The sequence below is a fragment of the Balearica regulorum genome, chromosome 10 (assembly GCF_011004875.1).
Source record: "Balearica regulorum gibbericeps isolate bBalReg1 chromosome 10, bBalReg1.pri, whole genome shotgun sequence".
Classification (NCBI taxonomy): Eukaryota; Metazoa; Chordata; class Aves; order Gruiformes; family Gruidae; genus Balearica; species Balearica regulorum.
In genome coordinates, this window is record NC_046193.1 from 23,297,950 (window position 1) to 23,322,420 (window position 24,471).

Below are 24,471 nucleotides of genomic sequence, written 5' to 3' on the forward strand. Positions count from 1 at the left end.
GAAACACAGTGGAAAATGAAAAGAAAGGTCGAGACTTCAAAAAACAAGTGTTTTGTTCTTGCAGTTCAGCTGAGCTACTTGCCTCCAGACTAGCAAATTACTGTACGTGGTTGTCTTTTCCGTAGGCAGTGATAGTCTAAGGGAAAGTGTTTCATTTGTCGCATTTTTCATTTGAAGTCCCAGAAGCTTTGTAGATCATCCAAGCCAGCAAGAAACAAAGCATGGAAACACCCCCTGGATTCTCCTGGCTTGGACCATCATTCCAGCTGCAGCTTCCCCAGATGATGGCTGGGATGAACTGCAACCCTATTTCTTTGTAGATGGAAATTAACTTCTTCCACACTAATCTTTTTAATCACGAACTGACCTTTAAGCATTCCACTGCCACTTTACCTCTTCATGTTTCAGTAGGTTTAATAAACTTTAGAACATTTTCTCCTCCTTGTTTTCACTACCCTACCCAAAGCTAATTATATGTTTTAACTGACTGGGGCAGCTCTCTTTTATTACACCATACGGATGTATATAGCAGTTACCTGGATGACCCTCTGATTAAAGATGATAACACTACTGGTCCAGACATCAATTAAAGTTCTCCCTAGCAGGCAGATTCAAAGTCAGGAGTTCCTAAATTCTTTCCTGGAGGAAAAGCAGATCTTTCTGCCAGTGATAAGAAGATGTCTGTGGCCTGAGAGATGGAAAAGCCTGATCTGTTTGGAGCAGGTTTGTGCCTCGCTTGCTGAATTCAATACAGAAAGCTGTTAGACAGTGCCTGTCCAGAAGTTATTCAAGTCCAAGGAATAGGGTCAGGCAGATGGTCTTGGCAGAATAAGCCTCTTTCCCCTTTTTGTTTTTTCCTTTCCCGTTTTTTCTTCTAGTCTAAGCCATAGCTACAGTTCAAATTTTAAATTTGCTTATATCAGTCTGTAGTATCTGTTCAGATTTAAAAAGGCTCATCAAGCTCCTTCAGGAGCGTGGCAGCAGAGAGTGTGTGTGGTAGGTAGAACAGTAACATTCAGGATGTTGGCTGGACCTTCAAAAGGTGGCCACAACTCTCTGCATGGCAGCCCAGCAATATATTTTTGTCAAATGCAGTGTCACCACTGAAATGAGGAAATAAGCAGCTTTATTTCTGCAAAAACATTCCTGTCATGCAACTCCAAGATTTATCCTTTCGCCATCGGTCCCGTGCAGACCTGGGTGAGGTGCTCGGAGCTTGCCCAGGCGTTGCAGCCAAGGTGGTAGCCCTGGGCTTCCCTCCAGGCTCAGCACAGGAAGAACTAATACCTGGCAAGCCCTGGTTAATACCTGTTAGTATCTTGTTAAGCTCCACGTATGAAGTAGTGAAAACTAGTATTTTCAAGAGACAGTAGTAATTCTGGATGCTCTTTTGTAATCTGCCCTCTCTGATACACTGAGGTTCGCAGGATCTGTAGAAAATATTGGACACCTTCTTTTAGGAAATATGAATCATTCAAAAGACCTAGAGATAAGACAGAGATAAGTAATTTCTGAAAATCATAGCTGTATTTTTAAGGAGTCCAAATGCCTCCAGTAGCTCTTACAAAGTTTCAAAAATAAATATATATAATTTCCTTGAATTAAAAATGTCTCTCTGTTCAGGGATATCTTAGAAATTATTTTCCTCTTAACCTCAACTGTAAAGAAGATGAACAACTATCTACTTACCTCTTGCTTTCTGTTGTTCCTATGCCTCTTTTCAGTGTGAAAATTTTCGAATTGGGCTGTTATACTGTGGCTCGTGTCATTAGTATCCATGCTACTGACTTAGCACTTTCAGATATCTGGTTCTTCCTCTAACTTTCTTTCTTTCAAAATATTTTTACTTATCTTTCTTACTTATATGTGATGTGTTGTCATGGACAAGAGCTCACAGTGAAATGAAACCAAGGAGAGGAATGGCTGTGAGAGAAATACAGAGGCTAATATATATATATATAAAAATGATGCTAATTATTTTGAAAGTCTGATGAAATGCTTTGCCAATGATGAAAAAAAATATTCTTTATGGTCTGAGATCAGAATTTGATGCAACTAAACAGTGGGATTCAACTATATTTAAGATTAATGATGCAATTCCAGCAAGCTGTGGCTGTGGCCGAGGTTTGCAATCTCGTGAAGCTCTCCGCTATGAGGTTGAAGGATGGCTCAAATCCAGCACAGGGAAGTGCATAGCTATTTAAAAAAAAAACAGAAGCGTTGCAAGTGCTGTAAACCAACATAACTGTCCTTGAATTTTTCAGTTGTTCGTCTTCCAAATAGATGGTGAATTGTGGTTTTAATGTTTTGTTTTTATTTCCAACAAGAGCTGATTTGCTTCTTTTTTGTTTGGGCAGTATTAAACCCATAAAAAAACAATGAAAGAATAGCAATTTAAGAAAAAATTAGAATGAAATTATATCTCACTATTTAGTGGCTCTCAAATATTTTACCTTCACATCCCCAGTCCAGCAAAGCAAAGGAGCTCAGGGTTCATTTTCCTCTGTGTTAGAGACAGTATTGAATTTCATCCAACATTAATAAATACCGGCATGCTGTTTTGTGTCTCGCTATGGCTGCTTTTACCCCAGGATGTTTTTCTGGGAAAGATGTGCTTTGTGCAGCACTTACCCACCTCCTCCCTGCACAGAACAGCCTTATATCTCATAATAATATTTGTAAAATAATCGGGTTTGGATTCTTTTTTGTTTGCAGCCTGCTTCAGAATCTTTTACAGTGCTCTGTTGTTCGCCAGCTTTTCCCCTGTGTCCCTGGGGCGAGAGCGTGTGCTTTTAAGAGAGTGAGATGGAAAGATCTGGCGGGGGGGTTGGTTCAGCCCAGGCTGCGGAGCTGCCGGGGCCAGGGATCGTTGCAGCCTCGCCATAGCAGAGCCCGGGGATGCCAAAAGCCAGAGGGGACACCCCTCACAAGGGAAAAGATGAACGAGAAGTAGCATGGACCGTTGCTCCCAAATTTACTCATTCTTCCCGTTACCTCCCCTGAATTTTCCTCCCATCTCCTTGCCACCACCCATCTGACCTGTTTTACTTTCTGTACGGCTTGAAAGGCTCCGGCATCAGTGGATTCCTTCTCCCTTGGCACCTCCAGGTCGGCTGCTTGAGGGCAGTGGGGCCGGCTCCGCAGTCTCCCCATCCCTGCGCTGCCAGCAGCGGGCTCCGGTGCCTGGGAGGGGGCACACAAGCATGTTTGTCTCCAGCTTCTGGGGTTTTAATTAGTGTCATTGCAACCAACAGCAATCAGGATATCCTTCGCGGCTGTTTTGGGTCAGTAGTTTGAGAGAGCGGCTCTGGATTGGACGCTTATCTCTTACGAGTAAAGTTTGCACGAAGGACAATATATATAAAGGTTTATTTGCATTTTTCCCCCATGAGTAAATGGTCTTTACCGGCTTTGAAATTAAAATGCTAAGGATGTTGTGTGCTTATGTTATTAAGTGAGTCAATACAGAAATGTATCATCTGCTAAGATAGGTTTGTTATCTCATCCAGTACATCTTGCTGAAAAGATGCTTCCAAATGGCACTTCATATTCCTTATGGAAAACCCGTTAGCTGGCCAAGTGCAGGTAGAGGAAGAATTTACCTTCTGTATCAATCACGCAGTGTTTGAAGTCATTCTACCTGCAAACTTGTTGGGAAGGTACCTTTCCCAATGCTGACGAAGCCGTTAATTGAATTTAAATTAATACCATGGTTACTTGGGAATCCAAGACACACTCGCAGCCTTGAGAAGTCTATTGCATATTGATTCCCGCCTGTTGAAAGTCACTCTGGGAGTTAAGATTAGCTTCGATTCCTCCTCTCATTGCCTCTTGCCTGTGTACGTACGGGCTCATGCCACAGGAGTGTGCCGCGTGCGAGGACAGACGGCCGGACAGACGTACGGGCTGGACTGGACGCTGCCCAAGTGAGCGTCCTTCGGCTGGGATGCTTAGTGAGGCAGGCATCGCGCCTCGCTTGTCTTGGACGCTCTTCCGTGCGCTGCCAGTTTGAAGCTTCATGACGTAAAGTGTGCTGCAATTAAATGTTGGCTTAAATGCGGCTGCGCGGTGGTGCCCAGCCTCCTGACATGGACAGATGCGGTGCGGCTGCAGATGCAGGCAAACGGGCTCTGTTCCCTGACGGGAGGCAGACAGCGTACGTTCGCTGTGGTGTTGCAGTGGCAATGCAGTGCTTGAATTTAAACGGCTTTGCGGAGAGGTTTAGTAAGTTCAGAGAGCCAGTAGCTTAAGGGTGGCATTATTGTTTAATATGCGGATATAGAGAAGTTAAGAAACACAATTTTTATAAAGTTTCAATTGAATGTTATTTTTATAGTTTTCTTTTAAATGAAGGCATTGAAGCTTTCGGGTTTTTTTTTCTTTTGTTTAAGATTCCCTGTAAGTGTTAGTCACTGAGAAATACAGTCCCAGCCGTAAGCTTTGTGCTGCCGCAGACTCGAAGGAAATGCCCCGTAGTGCTCCAAACCTGAGCTCCCGTGAGGCAACGCTTTCAAAAAAACACATACTTTTGCAACTCAAAATGTAAGCTTCCACGTCATTTCAGTGTAATATTTCGCTGAAGTTACACATCTGGCTGGTTTGTGGTGTTCAGTTCTTGGAGCTCTTCTGGGATTTCTGACACTTTGAAGGTGCGATCTTTCTAGAGTATTAGAGTTACCTGCCCCTGCTCAGCGCAAGGCACAGCTCATAACCACGACAGCATTAACGAGGCATTTTATCACTAATGGGCTTTGAACCAGTACCTTTCCAAATGGCCTTGCTGCTTCCTAGCAAAGCAATTAGGTAGAAAGCTCTAATTGGACCATAAAGAACCATTGTAAAAGAAAGACTTAAGGAGCTTTCTCTTTGGCCCCTTGAAATGAAATAAAGTGCTCACCCAACCTACAACAGCCCTGGCTTGCTCGAAGTCGAGGTGCTTCTCTGATCTGAGCCCGCTGTTATTCATTCCGTGGGTATACGTGCATGTCTCGATATTTCTGTATTTTGAGTATTGCTCCCAGGGCTTCTGTTGGTATTTTCTCTTTGATGTTCATATTTAACTGTTATTTCAGGACACTGGAGGTTGTGTGGGTGGTTGTTTTGAGAGAGACGTGTACATGCGCGCACGCACAAACTAGAATGGTTGATGCTGTAAGAAGAGGTAATTCACAGAATAATATTTAGCTATTGATCACTGTTCAGATATATCATCAGTGGTCTTTGTTTTGAAATATCCTGAATTGCATCTTCTGAAGAACAATTTTCCTCTCAGTGATCGAACACTGAAGTTGTCTGAGCTGCCTGTTGGGCACATTTGGGCAGAGTATTTCCACCCAGAAAGAAAGCATTTTATTTTTAGAAAGCCTGCTATCTTTGTGTGCCAGCTCCAGATCTGCACGTGATCAGGAGGCACCTCCAAGCCTTCCTCTGCAGGTTTGCTCTGCGCAGAGGGCGTTAACGGGTATCTGTGATCAGAGCGGCTTCACGGGGGAGCGTTTCCTCCTCCACGCAGCAGCCAGCCATATGCTGCTTTCCAGCATCGTTGCGAGGTAGCAGAGCCAAGGGCAGCTTAGGCTGGCAACCAAACTTTCCATCCCTGCGAGGGGTGCTCAGCAACACGTGGATGGCGCACAGCGAGCACATGAAGATGGCAAACGCCTGTTTCCTTTACAAGCCCCCCAGATTAGGAAATCCTTGTGCTTTCTAGTGCTGTTAGTCTTTGCTTCTGTGCAGAGTTTCAAGCCTCATTTGTTGATAGGAATTCATTTTCTGTTTGCTAGTAAAATTGGCAGGATTTCCAGGATCGGTGGAGTGATGAAGCTGTGGGGACCTCACTGGCCCCCGCATGAGCGAGCCCCTTCTGGGCTGCTGAAGCAGGGCGGGCTCATGGAGAATTATAACCAAATAATGTTTTAGTTTGGCATTCTGTTTAGGCATAGAAACAGAAGTCAAGAAAAGATTTTACCACCTTCTCCCACTCCTTCGGAGCAGTACTGGCACCGACACCACGCCAAGCACAGCGCTCGCGTTGTGTTTGCCTCGACTCAACCCAGCCGATGCAGAGAGCCGAGAGGATGTTACGGTACCGAGCTGGGAGCAGGAGCGGTTTCATTGCCGAAAGAAAGGAGCGGGAGAAGGGAATTAGGAGGGATGGGTGGTGAGGTGTTCCCCTAGTCCTTCTGAAGCATCATACCCTACGGCTGCCCCAGATCTGGTGCTGCTGCTCTGGGGACGGGGAGGGAGGGGAAGAGCTCTCCTCTCCTCTTCGTGTGAGAGCTGAATCTCTCCTGACATTTCGTATACTATAAATTGAGAGGTTAACACATTTTTCTAATTCACAGGAAGTATGTTGGCAGAGTATTGGGTTTGCCATTACATGTGTTTATAAAATGTGTTTTTTCACGTAAAAAAGAAATTGCAGGAGCTTTCTGAAATAAATAGGGGGAAGGAGCCATGAATAGACCCAAATATCTAGTTTTAGAAATGCCACAGATTGTTCCTAATGGAACAGATAATTTTCCATCTCTGATATACTGCTTTGGCAAAGTAAAAAGAGTTTAATACAGTAAGTAGCATTTCCAGTCCAGTGCCTGGTGGACTACCCATAGATGGTACACAATAGGCAATGAAGAATGACACGTATTTGAGCAGAAGGACCATGGTCTCTCCTAATGTTTGTTCACGTTTGTGACGGATTTGGGCTCAAGAAAGAGCTCTGAGTAAGGACTTGGGGATTAGGTCCCTGGATACTAGGTGACCATTTTCCCTTACAATAATTACAGTGTTTTAACTTGGGAAACTTTAGACACTGAAATTGGGGGCAGCAAAACACAGAATAGAAATACAATCTGCTTGTGCCATAAGGTGATGGAAGAAATAAAAGGTTCAGTCATCAGTCTTTTCTACGAGGGTTATTTTTTGCAACAAGAAATTAAAATAGCATTAATACATTAGAAATTAAAATGAAAGAAACAAGATCCCCCTGCCATCTGCTAAGTAAATAGCAGCGTAACCCATTGGAGGAGCATCCTTGGAGGGAGAGGCAGAAGCCAAGATGGAAAGTCCCTCACCTCCTGCTCCTCCCGGAGCATCGTGTCGTCGGCAGCCACCCTGCGCGCACCTTCCTGTGGCGTTCGTGTGGGTCATGACGCCAGGCAGGTTCCCGCGTGGTAGCAGAGAGGAGCGGAGATGCGTTCCACCTCGCGGCATCCAGCAGCCCGGCTGTGTTACTCCTGGGTCTCGTTTCAGTCAACCTGTCCGTGCTGTTCGTGCCCTTCCCCGCCCCGCTGCCTGGAGGATGAGGGGCAAGTGGGTATGTTCAGCACTGCTCTCTGCTGCACATCTGATATCAGAAACGTCTATTAAATCCCATGTGTGATTCATTCATCTATCCTCTACCAAGATAACTTTGAGTCTAATATATTTACAGTAACCCATTACTTCCACTCTGCTTTGTTTAAATTCATACATCTCAATGTTTCTTTATCTTATCAGCTTTTCCATTATGCTTTACAAATGGTAATAAGTATTAACTTGTTTAATATTTCTCTTTCTCTTTGGGAGTCAGTTTTTCTCTGTCTTTGAAAGGTAGTGAAGGCAAAGGTTCCTGAGTTCTCAAAAGATATTTTTTTTCTTTTGGTATTTCTGACTCTGTTGCTACAACCTAAAAAGATTCTTTCTATAGACCAGTTAAAATTAGTCTCTGAAATCCTCTATGACTTATTCTTTTTCTTTATTAGCAAGCCATAAAACAAATACTACTTCACAATCTCTCAAGCAAAGCAAGAATAAAAATGTTTGAGGCTTTCATTAGAGTACAATGCAAGTATGGCATCCCTGTTTGCAAGTAGCAGATTCATATGCTTCCATTATACGTTAAAAATACGCGTTTATTAGTGCCTGTGTTTTCCTGCATGAGTAGCTATTGATTAACTGTCGTAGTTCTCGCTGTGGGGACCTGGCGCATCCCGGGAAGGATCTCTGCGGGCTGCTGGGGCTCCGTGCACACCAGCACACGTGAGCTGTGTGTTTCAAACCAGGCTGAGCTCCGCTGGGTGAGACAGGGTCAGACACAAAAATAAATGTGCTAATTTTAGGAAGTGGACAGAGATTTCAAAGGGTTTTCTTGTTGGGTGGGTTGTTGGGTTTTTTTCCTTTTAGTTTGCATTGTTAATGCTTGAATGCTTATAGGCTTTTGAAAGTAATAATTTAGGAAATAATACACATAATAATACAGATCATTTCCTTAAAGATGATACGATGAATGCTAAAGTGCCCACTTCACTCATGCTGGGTTTGCAAATCTGCTTCGGGAATGTGTTTTCATTTTGTTGACTGACTGCGTGACAACACTGTAACGACCAAAGGAAATGGAAAATAATTTAGAAAAAAATCCTCAATGTAATCACATATGCTAGCTTTTTAGTAAAGTGAAGCAGGAGTCAATAGATCAGTGATCTTGATCTCCTGGTAAGGGCAGATAAACACAAACCTTTTGTCTCCTAGTTAAAATGCAATTGTAGGATGGTGAAGAACTCTGGGTTCGCCAGTGAAGATACCCTCTGTGCAGCTTAAGGAAACATGTCCTGAAAGTGCAGTTCAGTCTTTGTTTCAGTTACATGCCGTAGTCCATCTGGAAGCTAATTCAGTGATTCACGTGTGTTCCTGTGGTCGCTGTAACGCAACCAGTGCACTCCAGTTTGCCTCCGCCTGCTGCTCTGGGGCTGACAGGGTCATGGGAAACCCCCCCTTACTATGAGATGGGACGGGATGGAGAGATTCTGGTGTAGGCTGTCACCATCCCTCTGACCACTTTCAAACCACTGTTAAAACTAGGGGAAGGAAAGAAAAAGATGAAGAAAGAGAAAGCACAAGCTCAGTGGCTGAGCCGTCAGTGGTCACTAATCCCCTCCACGGAGCTTTCAGCCGATTTCTATTCACCCTCTGCTTCTGCTGCTCCCTGCCACCCTCCTGCCTGATGCTGCCTCCAGCTCCAGCAAGGAGCAGCTCTGTCGACTCCTCCGGCAGCGCTGATGAAGGACCGCCGGCTTTACTGCAAGGTGGGCCGTGCGCTCTGGAGCATCTCTCCGCAGCGGCACAGCGTTGCGCTGCTGCCCTCGGGGAGCAAGGCTTGCCGGGGACGCTGAGCACTGCGCGTGCTGGGAGGTGGGGCAAATTAATTGGCATTTTCCCTGCTAGAAAACTTCCATTTTCTGTTGGATGATGGGGTCTGGGGGAGCAGGGGCTGTTGGTGCAGCCCAAGCCCAGGCGCTGTGTGTCCAGCCCCGCTGCCGTTCCCCTGCAGCAGCAGCTGCTTTGTGAAGTCAGAAGCCGTTCTTCTCTCTTTACAATTCCTGCAGTGCACAGCCAAGGGCGCCGAGAGCTCCCGTACACGCCTGGCTTCAGCTGCAGTCAGCCAAAGCTTTTCGCACTTGTTGTCTTTCCTCCCTCTTAACTAAGTTAGGACACAGTTAATAACGTGATTAATCATACAAGCTAAACAAGAACCAGGCAAACTAAAGGTTCCTACTAATGCAATATATAAAAACACAGGGCCCAAAAAAAAAAAGAAAAAGAAAAACGTGTCACACTGCTCTCTCAGCTCTGCCGGTGGTTCAGCAGTAGCTCGTTGTGCGCGGTCCTGATGTATCTCACCTTCCGAAAAGTAATTGTTAGAATTTGTCAGAATGAAGTATGAAGCGAGTGGCCTCAAATTGGTTATTACTACTGAAAAGAGAATGGTGTCATTGCTTGTGATTAATGATTAAGCCTAATTAGAGTCAGTGGTTTGCCATTACACTGATAATCAGAGAATCCCAGACTGGTTGGGGTTGGAAGGGACCTTAGAGCCCATCCAGTTCCACCCCTGCCAGAGCTCGGCCCCGCTAGCCCCGTGCAGTGCTTAGGCTTCAGCGCGTTCCCGCGAGGAGGAGCAGTACCAGCACCTTTGCTCCTCTACCCGAGGAGACGAGGGTCTTGACTTTCTTCCAGCACGGCGTGTACACGAGTGCTCGCGTCGCAGTAAGCTCCCACAGGTATTTCTGAAGTGAAACTAAACTTTTATTTCTCTTTCTCTGCCTAATTTCTTTCCTGGGGTACTTGTAGGTGTTAGCCTATTCAAAGTAGCCTTCAATTACCCTTGTAATGAGGAAATACTTTTAATCTTTGTTTTCAAGTTTCTGTGTTTCTCAGTTTAATTACCACTTCAAATAGCATAAATTTCCAAAGAAAAATATTTTATGATCTAATGGAAAGAGTTGCTAACGACATCTGGAAGTTATTGACTTCCCTTCTGTTCTCCGATGTCGGGGTGCTGAGGCTGCTGCGTTAGGCTTTGCTGCTAAAGATCTATCGCATGGAAAGCGCCTGTTTCATCTCTGGCTCCGTCCCTTGGCTTGTAGCGGCTGCGGTTCTGTGGCGGTTACAGCCCGCTGCTGCGTGCAGGAGTCAAGGACGGCAGGACAGCGGTTGGGGTGCTGTGCAGAGAAAGATGTCGAAGGTATTTTTGTGTGTTAGTATCGGCAGTATCGCACGGCTGAGGCGTTGGGGTCCAGGGACGCGGCATCGTGGTGTGGCTGCTTCCGAGCAGGAGGTTTGTGCGGCTGCTGGCCCTTCCGCGCAGGGGTGGCGATGGGCATCGTCAGTGGGCGTTGTTTGCGGCTGGAAACGGCTCTGGAGGCTTTCCAGCTGCCATAAGTGATTACTTAAGGCAGAAATTAAGTAGCGCAATAGCCTAGTTTTGTCAGTTTGGGGTTTTTTATGGTTTTTTTTTTTTTTTTTCTCCTGGAGAGCCGGCAGATTTATGAGATGAAAGCTAGGAAGAAACAAAGCCAGGTTAGCTGGGAGCGCATCTCTGCGCCTGGCTGGTGGCGTGGGATTTCTGCCTGGCGAGGTGGCATCAGGCTGGCAGGGGCCGCGGACCGCTCCTCTGCACCGCGGGGGTGCCTGAGCCAGAGCGCTGCGGAGCCCCCGCTGTCTTACAGCAACGTAATGCTACTTCAGATATCTGTGTTTCTCATACTGCGTTAAAGTTTGCATTAAGCAGTTCACTTACATGGGGCCGATACAAAGTTTAATATAATACTGCAGCAACTTTAATTTGTGGAATTAAATTGGTGTGCTTTTTAAAAAAAAAAAAAACCTAAATCACACCTGAACTCTTTCTTTAATGTCTCCTTAGAATTTAAATTATGTTTTTAGCTTTGGCAATTATTTAAAATGCTGATGTGTCAATCCCCGAAGAGAGAATACTTGTCTCGAGTATTGCCACTTGAAATTTTGGGAAGCCACACAGATGTTCATCTCCTCATTATGGAAATAATGTATTTGGTTAATGTGTTGGTATGAAGAGAGGGGAATACAAATTATCTTGCAACTTAAGAGCCATTTAAAACTTTCCTTATGTTTAGACTGCCTTATTCATCTCTCCTGAGGCATCTCTGAGGAGAAGGGTCCCCCAAATCTGCCAGGTTTGGAAGTGTCGCTGCCGGTTGCCCGTTCCCAGCAGCTCCGCTCGGCGCGGGGCTCTTGCTGCCGGGCGTTGGTGTCCCCGGGAGGAGGGTGTGCTCTTTGCTGGGGAGGAGGCTCAGGGGTCCCCGGGGGCTCTCACTGCAGCCTCCTGGCTTCTGGGGTGCACGACGGACACGCAGAAAAAGACGGAGGGGGTCTGAGCCGGGACGGGCAGAGGGCACGTGCCTGGTGGTCCGTAAGGCTGGCCAGGACCCCAGAGGGGATGCTGAGCTGGGGAGCGGGTAGCCCTCTGAAACGGAGAGAGTGACCATGGAGGTGGCGAGGGCATGAGGAATGGGTGCCTGGAGGGTGTCCCGCTCCTGAAGCGCTTCAATCAAATCGAAAAGCTTTTTCCTTTCCCGAAAGGCTGCAGGGTATTTCGATGACAAGCGCTTGGGGCGATGCAGACGTTCCTCTGCGGGGCTCCACGGCATCGAGGACAGCCCGAGTGATCGTACCGACCCCCCCGCCCCAGAAATCGTCCCCATTATCTTTGTCTTTTCACATACGAGTCTGAGCGCTTGTTCGGGATAGTACCTTGCGGTTTGATGTCATTAACGCACACAGTTGGAGCGGAAGCCGAAACTTTGTGTTGGCAGCATCAGCTGAGAATACTGGAGGGAGGGAGGGAGAGAACAGTAATCGTATCGCTGTGTCTCGCATCCTAGCACGCTCTGGCTGGCTGGTGTTATTAAAGCTGCCTTATAGTCAAGAAGTCAGTTGTTAAAAATCAAGGAAGTTATTTATTTTTTTTTAAACACTTTGAGAAAAAAAGGAAGGGAAGAATGCAATGGAGTTTTCAGCTAATGTTTCCTTAGGGGCGTTATCTCCAGGGGAATTTGTAAATAAGATTGCTGGCGTATATAGAGGTTTAACCCGAGATGTGACTCTGCCGTGCACAGTTATATCGGGTCCCCAGCACCATGCCTGCACGGCCGCTGTCGTGCCGGGGTCCGTGCCGGCTCTGCTGCCTGCAGCTGGGGCTCACGAGTGTCTGCCGCGCGTGCCGTGGAAATGAGGGCTCTGCAGAAAGAGGCATCGTGTTCAGCAGCATTTTCAAAGAGCCTTGTTAGGTTCATCTAGCCAGTGTTACCATGTCAACGGTAAAAAACGTGGCAACCTTCCATGTCTGGTTTGGGGGGGCTGTGTGTAAGTATGGGTCTGTGAGCGTGCATGTAAATTGTAGGATACACAAATATATTTACATATGCTGTAATTATTCCTGTTGACGTGGTAACACTTCAGCGAGGCACAGGCAAATATATACAGAGGAAGAAAGAAAATTAACTCTGTGTATTGAAGGAATTGAATGCAGTATATATTTGAAACCCAGTGAATTCTGCAGCCTGGGGCTGCGGCCGCCCGTGTGCGTGGGGGGAAGGAGCAGCCCCTCGCACTCCCCTCCCGCGTGGCAGAAGCCAGGTACGTCTCAGCATCCCTCGGTACGCGTCTCGCCCTGTTCGCCCACTCCCGCCGCAGGCAGCGGGAGGATGGGCTTTGATTTTTCTTTCCCGTTTTGTTTGCTGGGGAGGTGTAACAGAGCGACCGAGCGTTGATTTGGATTTTGCACGTAGATTTTGAGTGCATGTGCCAGGACAGCACGGCCGGGGGAGGGGGTGCATTGACCACCGCCGGGGCTATTTGTGACTTTACGGCTCAGGATTTAGGTTGTGTATCACAGGAGGATGGAACGTTAACCTTTGTGTAGCATCGCTGTTGGTCCTTTCCTGGCTCCTCTGCCGAATCAGAGCACGGGGCAGCGGTGGTGTGGGGTGCCGAGCGGTCGGGGTGCGCTGGGGACGCCTCACCTCGGCACTCCCCCGCAGCCCTGGCAGCTCTGACCCTCCCTGTGGTTTATATAGACGTGCTTGTTATGTGTCTTGATTGATTTTTACTTTTTATTGTTACCCATTTTAACCTGTTGAACATATTAAAGGGTCTCTGCATTACAACGTAGACGGATTTCTGTATTCGTATCCTCATTTTACGTTATGCAAACAGATGACGGGAGTTTAAATGCTTTTAAGGATACGCAATGTGCATTTTGTCTGCTGCGGCTATCAAAGGGAAGAAAACCACTCTCATGTTCTGCATTTAGATCTTCCATATCTTTCTGATTGTACTGCTCTGCATTATTCACCTGGAACAGGCCAGCTGTGGAGCAGCTTCTCCCCTGTAGTCAAGAAGGGTGGGCAGGAAGAACTCAGAAAACCAGTGGGGAGAAGACATCGATGCCTACAAAAGGATTCGGTTAAGTAGTTAATTGCAAATCAAAAACTGAAATAGCAGCTCAGAATTTGAGGCTAAGTATTATTAATAGGGACGAGTGCTCTGCATCCTGACCCGTGGGCCTGACTTGCCACCGCTCTGCTCTGTGTCCCTGGGTGAGCCGTGTCCCTGGGTGAGCCGCTGCTTAACTCCGCCTGAGTCCGGCAGCTGCCGGCTGACGTTCCTGCAGAAGCTGATCTGTTTTTCAGTGGAGCAGAAAGCAACAGATAATTTCGAGAAGACTGGGTATGTAAATGAGAGGAAAAGAAAGCTATTAACTATGTTGCCTTGTGATATGTAGCTTAAAAAAACCCCACAAACCAACCAACCCAAAAACCCCTTTTTGCTCACCTTCAGGTATGAAGGGGGAGGGAAAAAACCAAACCAGAGTACTTCATGGATAAGGTCCTGGCAAGACAAACAGCCCATTTCCAATAACTGGGCAGCAGGAAAGGATGAATTAGTGGGAGAGACATTCTGCTTCTGGATGTATTTTTAAATCTGTTCTGTTTGGCCTGAGTCTGGTGATAATCTTTACAGCAGATAAAGATCCTCACTCGAAAGAGTAGGCTTATGTGCGCAGCGTTCCTCCCTTGGCTGGGACTCTGCACATTGCAATTCATCAGAAGTGATTCATGCAGCAGAGGAGTCGTTTGAATAAGAAGTGGCGTGTTCAGCTGAACGGAGAGCACCGTACGCGCTAAGCACCCCGGGTGTCTTATGCTGCTGTCAGCCTCGGAAGCCCCTCTGTGGCTGAAAACGCAAAAATCTTACGCGATGTGAAGTCTGCAGTTGTTCGGAGGAAGAGGAGCACAAGCCTTCTTCATCTTCTGCCCCGTAACACCTCTCTCGATGCTCCGAGGCATGGATTTGGTCTTTTTGTTGTTCATAAAGAAAACAGTGGGTCCCTCTGGGTCAGACCGTCGCCCTCCCGCTCGGTACGAGGATGATCCCGGTGCCACCCAGCAGACCGCGGCAGCAGGAGAAACCGGGGATGGGGACGAGCTCCCTGACGCGTGTGTCCGGCGCCTGCTGGAAAAGCGTCATCCCCAGCTGAGGCCTCCAGCTGGTATGGCAATAAAAATAACAAACAGGAGAAAGAAATTTAGGGGGTTCTACTGTTTATATTGATATAAACGGGAGCTCTGTGAAAGTGAGGAGTGCCTGACGGCAATAAAATGTAGAATAATGAATAATAATACACTTCTGTATTAACCTCTCTATTACAGCACTGGCTAGCCACCGCCTAGGTCGTGATCTCATTGCTGTGGCAGCCGTATAATTTTATAAAAGTGATAGCGATGATACTTAGCCAATATATATCTATTTCCGTAATAGAAGCTTTATAGCTTAAAATCCCGGGTTTGCCCTAAGTATGGCAAGCTGACTTCCTTTGTATATGCTTGATGTCATGTATATAAAAAGTCAAATGTGACATCAACTAAAATACCCTTTTTCACTGTTATAATCGACAACTATTAAAAAAGAAAACAAAGCGCTTTTATGGCATGAAGGAAGCTAATAAAATCACTTAGTATTATGGCCTTTTTATTGAGTAAGAAGGTCAAGAAAATATCCATAGACTATCTTAATGGCTCCATAATACGATGTAGTGTGTGCGGCTTGGGCAACATAATAAAGTCTGAAAAAAGACTAGCTGTCTTAAAATTGATCTTGCCATTCACACCTAATGCTTTTATCCCAGATTTAATGTCAGAAAATTAAACTATTTTGGCTTGAATGCTAGGAAAATCAGAAAATTATTTGAGTAACTGCTTTCAACTCACTTGGCATCAGTAGTCATAGGAAGGGATGGTTTACTAGCTGGGTAAGTAAAATCTGTGAGACTAGCAATCGCTAGTGTGGACGTACTTTGGACAAAATAGAGAATAAAGATATTATAAACTGATAAAATCACTACTCATATGAAATTGGGTCAGTGTGTTGTATTTGCTCACAGCCACATGGGCTGAGAATGAACACGCTTAAAGCACATGAGAAACACAGTAGGTCAACAGCAACTTTGTGTTTTAATTAGGCTTAATTATTTTCCTTATTAAGTAACCCCAGAGCCCTCGAAGTCACTGCTGACACATGAAATAAATAGGTGCTTCACAGCGTGCGCTAGGGATTTGGTAAACAACAAGTGCCAGAAGTCTCTCTTAAAAAATACCTGGTTCATTCAGGTCACGTTATCCCCGTGGATCTACCACCCGCCCGCGGCTCAGCTCCGGGGAGACTGGAAACTTCACCTGGCTGCTGCTGGTTTCACTGGTGCCAGGTCAGCGTTAGTTCCCCCGTTTTTATTTCTTCCTTTTCCTAGGGAATTGCTCTTTTTTGGGTACCTCCCTGCCTTCTGCGCAGCTTTCTTGTCTGCAGCCCGTGCTTTCCCCGTCGACGCGCGCCTGGCTGCGTCCCCGTGATAAACACCTGCCCTCTTTCCCTCCGCGCTGCAGCTGACCGTGGCAAACCGCAGCGTTACTCCTGGAGCCCGGTTTATCCTCCAAAGCACGTACAATTCCCTCGGCCATCTCTGCCAGGGAAGCTGAGCATTATGCTTTCAGGCAGAAAATGGGCAACATGCAACATCAAATGGAAGGAGAGATGTGAGATTAATGTTAGACATAAATCACTTGGGGTTTGGTTTGGGGTTTTTTTGGGGGGGTGGTGTAAAAAGCAGCCACATGTGAGCAAGCCTTATTTTCCGGCTGAGAATTGAGCCGCTCTTCTAAGCGTTCCCGGCTCCTCGGTGCTGTGGGATCCTTCTTCCTTAGCGATACTGTGGTCCAGGAGGAGCTGAGAGGGATTTCTGAGAGCAGGGGGGGAGGCTGGAGCGCTGAGAGTGTTTCCTGGCAGGGCTGGGTGCTGTGCTGGCACTCTCCGTCCAGATGATGGACCGTAAATGGCGCAGAATAGAACACCCAGATAAAATCTGACATGCAGAGCCTGACTGCAGCCGGCTCCCATCCTGCCCCGGTAATTTCTAATTTCAGCCACTCGAGCAGCGCTGATAACTCCTGTCCTGATGGAAGGGCTGCTCAGGCTGGCGCCGTGAGTGTCCCGCTGAGCTAAGCGGGGAAACAGCCGAAGGCGCTCGGGTTTTGGTGGCATCGCAGCCAAGGGACACACACCCGTCCTCCCCTCGCCTGGGCTTTGCCACCCCTCTGTGGTGCTCAGGATCAGGTCCCTTTCCCTACCCCCCTCCTTTTTTTTTTTTTTTTTTAGTCTGTTTCATCGCTACATAGTTAATTCATATATTAATCCTGGGGTGGAAAATAAATGAACCCATTAGATGGTATCGTCTCTCTATGTGTAAGAATAATGATTTAATCAAATCACAGTGATTTAAAGTAATAAGAGATTTATTTTAATTTGTAAAATCTCATAAAATGACTATCTATATCTCTTAGAGGTATTTGCTGAAAAAAGTAATTTTCTTAAGTATGATATATAGAGAACATTGGGAAATCACTAAATCTTGTCACACAAGTGTAGTACTTGGCTGCGTACAAGAGTAAGAAGTGATTATTCCTACTTTTACATTTAAGCATCCAGCTTTTTTGGTTGGGTCATCTAATTCTGTGAGCCCCTGAACCCAAAGCGCTTATTCTTATGTTTAGCACTATGCGTGCAAGTTGTCTTAATGTCTTCAGTTCAGAAAGATGAAGCTTAAGCACGAGCTTAAGCCTGTTGTCATTATAGCGAATACGTTTTCCTGTATTTCAACTTTAATGTTTTTGAATCATATTAATTAAAGTATCTAAAATTAGGTATGCATTTAAGATGTCCCTCTGACTCAAGCCCACTGACTTTGATAGGATGGATTGTGTTTGCAGGACAGCTTTGTGGTACATGGGAAGCGTAGAAATAGTCATAACTGACTGAGATTTAAGACAGAACGTGTATTTGGGGGTGTTTTTAAGGCGATTACAACCGTTGGCTTTTTCCAAGAGTTAACAAATCCCGCGTCAGTCTGAATGTGGTGAGAAGTTACCGACTGCTGCTAATGTTAATCCTCCTGTGACTTCAGGAGTTCCGTCACTCTACACCAACCTGGGTTTGCGGGTTGGAACCTGTTTTGCAGCGTGTAACCACCTATTTTTGTGATCAACAACGGAACAAGCGGTAAACTCAGGTGACACAATTCCTTGCGCGTTAGCTCACAATATTTACGTGGCACTAATCTTTGCGTGGATCCATCATAGCCTCATGATTAGAGTTCTCAGTACAGTAATATGGATATGTAACTGCTTTACTGTACAAACTGTTCTTTAATAGGAATTGAAATCATGAAACTCAACGTGGGGTTTCCGAAAGGCCACCGACAAGGCCGGTTGCGTGGCAGCAGTGTTGCCGCCCTAGCAAATGATCAGCGTTTGCTGAGAAATGAATGTTTGGGGTTTGCTTTACTTATTAGCCATGCATCAAATATGAACTTTAAAAATAGTACGATCTTTAAATTGATCCTGTTTTCTCTTAATTGAAAAATATTTTTCCTGTCGTTTTCTTTTTTTCTTTTTTTTTATAAGTTGCTTTAAAGTAATCTAGCACAATTACTGTCTGAAAATAATGGTGGGGAAAAAATGAAATGGTGGTGTTTTGTTGGCTCAAATCACAGAGCAACAAGTGTGGTGTGTATTCAGTTCAGCCAGTGTATATTTCAGACAGTCGTAATAACTTCTCTGACAGTGTGCTGGGGAATGATATAGCGAAAAAGCAGGAAAAAAACCCTATGCTAGGAGCAGTGAGATTCCACTGAGCATTCTTTACTAACCTTTAAATTGGATGAAAATCTCATCCACTGTGAACTGGCACAGTTCAATTAATTCAGTGGAGGTGCACAGGTTTGCACCAGAGGATATGAAACACCCCAGGCTTTCTCCTCTGGCGTATCGTACCCCCGCTGTGCATGTGTGCCAGCACTTTGTGCAGAAGTTGTGAATATTTATCAAATAAAACCTGGTACCCCTGAGCACGCGCCTGGCCTCGCTCCTACAGAGCAACGTAGGGCTCCTTCCGCTTAGTCCTGGCTATGGGGGACTTTTCTTGGCCCTAAGTACGTGGGGAAGGAGGGCAATTCACAAAGCGATGCCGACTAGAGGTCTTCTCCAGGGTTTTGGGGTGTGGGACCCGAGTGCTGCGATCTGCAACGCAGCCAGAAACAGCGAGTGGGTGCGCAGAGCTAGTCACCCGCCCAGTACGGGCTAGTCGTCACCCAACCTGGGCTAGTGGAGGGTGTCCCTGCCCATGGCAGGGGTGGCACTGGGTGGGCTGGGAGGTCCCTGCCCACCCAAACCAGGCTGGGATGCTGGGATTCTGTGAATTCATAGACATTTGGCCTGCTACTTAACTCCATCCCTCTGTCAGTCAGTCACTTGCCTGCTTGTCTTGATCAATAGGAAATAACGATAAAAAATGTACACTCTTTAATAGGGATCTATATTCCTTCTTGAGAATGCAGAGGGATCATTAAAAAAAATCAATGAGAATGTTATTATTTGTTATTAAATCTGTAAAAGTTTAGAGTAATTCTTATGGAATTCTATTACAGTTTTATCAAGAGTTATTGATTTTTATCTTATTAAGTTATAGAGCACTTTTCCCAGAGGTCAGTTAGTTTGGCACATCGGTAAGGTATACTGTTTCTCTTTCTGAGCCATATATATATTGCAGATCTTGTGACTGAATATCCCCTTTGAAATGCTCTTTTAATTATAAGTAAAACTAATACACATAGGTTTACAGGAAAACTGGTTTAGCTTGTATGTACCTCAAATCTAGGAGTATTTTCTAAATTTTCTTCTGACCCATCCACATGAATATTTTCCTTAGGAAATTTCAGCTGAGAAATGCAGAAATTGTGCTGTCCTTTCTAGAGACCATGCGTAGAAACATTCCTAAGTCGCTAATTTGTCATTAATTAAGCAGAACAGCTGTGGCGGGGGGGGTTTATCAAACAATTTCCCTAAAACATGGGAAACCCGGGTTAAGTCTCTGCTTTAGCGTAAACAGAGCAGGAGGGGGTCGGGGGGCTCTGCCGTCACAGGTCGCCTCTTTTCCTGCAGCTTCGTGCCGTTTTGTTCTGGAATTTTCCTTTCAAGCTGCAAAAACCGCGTCCAGGGCTGGACGAGCCATACTGAGATGTGGACTTGACTCAGGTATTCAACAGCACGTGGATACAGGTTCTCTCCTGTGCCATCCTGGTGGCTGGCGTGCGGGTTTCCACGGTGGGGTTGCAGTCCTGCAGGTCCTGGGAACCGACAGCACGGCGTTGTCTCGGTACGGCATGTAGCTTAGGGTTCGGCATCCTGCTGAAGCACCCCGGTGTACTTGTTGGAGGACAGACCTACGCGTGTTTGCTAGTGAGGCTGCAGGTAAAATTTCACTTTGATTTCAGCCTGTTTCTGGAAGACCCCAGTGTTTATTTTTCTAGTTTGTTTTTTGGAGATGAGGTACTCTGTGCTAATGAGCAGTGGGCTTTGGATGCGAGTCGTGAACAGTAGGCTCAGAATTAGGAAACTATACATTATAGCTGGGTCAATAGTACACGAAGCTAATACAAGGAGACAGATTGACCCCGCTCCTAATCTTCTTTCTTATTTGGAAACATCTGTTTACATGCTGTCTATTTTTATCCCACAGTGGATGGATTGCTATGCTAATTTAATGATGCCATATGTTTTTCCTCTGACTCAATTTCATTGTGAGGAGTGCCAGACTGAGTCAATTTACCCACCTATTTCAGGGAGAGAAATTGTTGGCTATGGTGCAAGGGACTTTTTTTCTCTCTTTCAATGGAATATGTATTTACTGTCATTTCTAACTGCAAAATCAAAAGGAACCATGTGATCACGCAATATAGAGAGATGGTTTAGTATCTGTAAGAGCTTGCTGCTTCTGTGCTTCCACCCTCTTCTGCAATGCCAGTACAAGCTGTAAAGCCAAGGAAAGGGACAAAATAGATATTCTGAGATTTGCATCTTCAATGGATTTGCGCTTTTTGGATGCCAGATAATTTACTTCTGAGCCTCTCAGTGTGCAACCAGCATTTTCAAGTCCTCTTTATGATTCATCTGCTTTATCCAGGTTTCAGATTTGTATAGTCTGAATGTCTCAACAGCCTTCTTAGTAAAAGGAAAAACTCTTTCGTAACCTGAACTTGAACTGGATTGCAGTTCTGGAAGGTTACATGAAAAATAGTGAATCTAAACTCTCTCCCTAGGCAAAAGCTCTGATGTTGCTCATTGCAGGCTGAAGACCGGTAGCTAGAAAGACTTAGGAAAGCTACTCGGTGCTAGTAACAGTGGTGGATGTCCCGCTGTTCGAGCATGCTTGTTGTAAGACTGATCTAACTCTCTGAAGAGAATGGGCACAGCCCCCTTGCTTCAGAGGGACTGTAACAAGCCTGTAAAACAGCAGGGGCTTCGGCTGGCGGGAGCCTGTACCCCGGCTGAAGGGGTGGGACAGCCCCCGCCTGGGGTTCTGGCACCTCTGGTGCAGCCCTGATCAACCTCTTCCACGTTCTATGCCAGGAATTCTCGGCTGTGCCACGCCATCTGCTCTTCCCTCTGAACAGATGAGAGAACACAGCTTCTGTCGGCTACAAAAAAGAGAAAAAGGCAACAGACTTTGCGTATGAGCGCGTAGACATGCACCAATATATTGGTCCTTACGGGAGTACGTAGACACACACTCGTATATCGGTCCTCGTGCAAATCTTTTGTTTGCCAAGCAAAACCAAAACCATACAGGGATAGGAATGAAATAAAAATGTTGTTGTGGGAAGGTGGTGATCTCTGCTCGTCCCTGCTCTCGAGCTCCTGAGGACCCACCGGTGTCTGTCGGGAGCAGGTTCCCGCGCTGGGATGGTGCCCAGCCACGGACCCGCTGCCCCTCGAGTCTCTTGTCACCGCCTGCTCCCGCGGGAGTGACAGAGGTCAGACTTCTGCCATCGCGCTAGTACCTGGGGTATCTGTCTGTCACTGCCGTTAGTTGGTTGCACAAAGGCTGCCGTAGGCTCGGAGGGGCTATTTCTCAACTTTAAAGAGAATTACGGAGAGAAGAGTGCTTAAATACAGCAAAGCGAGGCGGTGGCGCCCAGGGTAGTCAGTACCGCGATGTCCCTCTTGGTCTAAAGTTACCGCTGCTTCTGGGGAAGGTAAGTACTTGTTTCTGTACTGTAGCGTGAGAAAAACCCATTGCAATGAGCATGATTTTTGAAGCGTATTGTCGGAACTGCGAACAGATATTTGGCTCGGTTTTAAACTACAGAATCTGAAAACTTGATAGAGAAAATCCCTGTGCTATGGCAGGTCTAACTGGTGGTCAGAATTTAATAAACTGTATAATTTTGTAGTAGAATTTGAATTATTTTTTTTTTCCCCTCCTGGTTTGTAAGCCTTTAGATATTCCTTTTCTTTAATGATTATACACACACATGAGTGTGTTTGTGTATATATGTGTGCATGTGTATAGTGACTTACGTTTCTGGGGAAAAAAAAAAAAGCCAAAACAAAATATGTTTCTCTTCTGGCAAGTTGTTGAGGTGTTACAGAGAGATAGAATATAGTTGAGCCATATGAAAACTATGGGCTTGTCGCTGCCACACAGCTATTTGATAGTTGTTACGTGGTTTCTTTCACTGAATAGAGGACTACGTATTTTCCAAAAAAGAAGACTCAGGGGCTTCAACTCAGCTGTTAAAAATTGTAATTTTTTCCCCCATTATTTTAATACTGGAGATTTATGTCATTTTACTCTTGCAGGACTGCAAGCTGTCTGTGGCTACGTGGCTTCAGTAACAAACTGAATCTCACAGGTCTAAGGAAGGAAACTGGGTATTTTTTATTTTACCCCCCACTTCAGGATGTCTAATCCAAGCGTCTGGTAAATCGTGGTGATTCACAGTTACCTCTTAGAAGTTTTGCTCTCTGTGTTTATCTGTACTTTTGTGAAGAGAAATTAAGGGGGAAATGCACGCTACAAACCCAATAAGGTGTACTGGTAATGGCCAGTTTCGATGAAACTGCCTTCTCTGGAGGTCTGGAGAGGTTAATTACAAAATTAGTTGTATTGAGCTCAGCCTAATATCAGCTGCACTGTGTAATTTATTTTCATTCCTTATTGGTATCTAATATCTAATCCATGTTTTTTGCTCATAACTTTTTTTGATAATAATCTCTGTTTTACATATATTTTACCTACCTTTGTGCCTCACATTTAGTCACAGAGTAATTTACTTGCAAGATGCAGCCGATTAGATAAAACCTGCGATGGATTTCCTTTCTCTCCACGGTCATCTTGTGTGGATAGAGATGTGAACGTGCGCTGGATGTTGAAGAAGATATAAACAGAGTATTTGTTTTTCAGGCTGCAATACTTCCCGTGCAGTACGAGCTAGACTTCAGCTTTCTGCCTGTCTCCTTCTCCAGGGTTTGATGCCTATTTTACCTCCCGCACCCTGGAGAACAACAGAAGGAACGTGTGGTTTGCGGAGTACTGGGAGGAGAACTTCAACTGCAAGTTAACCATCAGTGGGTCAAAGAAGGAGGACACAGACCGTAAATGCACAGGTAACTTCATTTACTTCACCCTCCTCGTGCCGCTGGACACGAGCCTCGGTGGAATGACTGCACAGCTGATGTAAGGAGGCTTGACTGGAGACAGATTGAAAAAATAAATTGAGTTTTTGTAGGTTGTACAGAAAATGGAACAGCAGCATCAGCCTTGCAGGACAAGCGAAGGAAAGGGAAAGAGTGAAAAAATACGTTCTTCTGTTTCTTCCTCTTTCTGGCTGTCCATCCAGCATTTTCCATAGGACCCAGAAGTGCTTTTGTTTGAGTGCAGGGTGGCTTGGGGGTCTTTTGTTGTTTGTTTTACAGAGAGAATATTTCCACAACTTGTGCCTTGTCGCACATCTGCAAATCACAAATTGGCCACCCTCTATGTCAAAGCCCCGTCTGCTCATGGTCACATACAACCATGTGCGTTTGAATTTAGCTTTTGAAGGAAATGCACCTATAGGGAAGTATTAGCACAGAGTGAAATGCTTTCATTTTAGGTAGCACGAAATTGTTGAGCAGATTTTTATTCTCACTGATGTTATTTAAGAAATTGGGGTTAAATAATTTTTTGCAGCCTCAACTTAGTAATATGGGAAACACATTGTCTGCATTTCTGACGGAGGATCATCACCGTTAGCAGCGTCTTGTTTGACCTCTGATATTTTCTGGTGGCTGACAATTCACTCCTCTTTTCCTTTTATGAGGTGCTGCCCACCATTTGCAATATCGTATTTTCCATGAATTCCCATTTCTGATCGCATGGAGATTCAAGGAGTTATTTTTAGTTAGAGAGGTGCGCAGGTAATGATGGGGGTGATTTTGTTTTTAACTGAGTTACGCACTTCTCAGCGCAACCATCGTCACGATGCGGGGTGATACGGTTCGTTAAACTTGAAGAGTTTATTTTGAAAGGAAATGATGGGTGAGACGCGTGTTCTCAGAGTCATTCAGACAGAGCCTGACCAAGTGCTCCCAGATGATCCACAGGGACAACAGCAGCATTGCCCGTTTAATGATCTTATGCTGAATTAAGGTATTAGATTGAGGGTACCTGGCTAGAAAGAATATTTCTAAAACTCAACAAATGTAGGGAGCCTGCACTCAAACCGCCGGGTCCCTGGGGAGGTTGCGT

General features: G+C 45.5%; 1 protein-coding gene across 5 annotated transcripts in view; it reads left to right on the forward strand.

Annotated features, from left to right (window-relative positions):
- The window catches only part of GRM7 (glutamate metabotropic receptor 7), a 303,342-nt gene that overhangs the window by 164,114 nt on the left and 114,757 nt on the right, over positions 1-24,471 (forward strand). For all 5 annotated transcript variants that reach the window (XR_012837077.1, XM_075762512.1, XM_075762511.1 and 2 more), the window contains one exon: positions 23,208-23,348. Coding sequence is in view for 4 of the 5 variants with exons in the window: in XM_075762512.1 (XP_075618627.1) it covers positions 23,208-23,348 (141 nt within the window). In the remaining variant the exon portion in view is untranslated. The remainder of the gene's footprint in view (positions 1-23,207; positions 23,349-24,471) is intronic.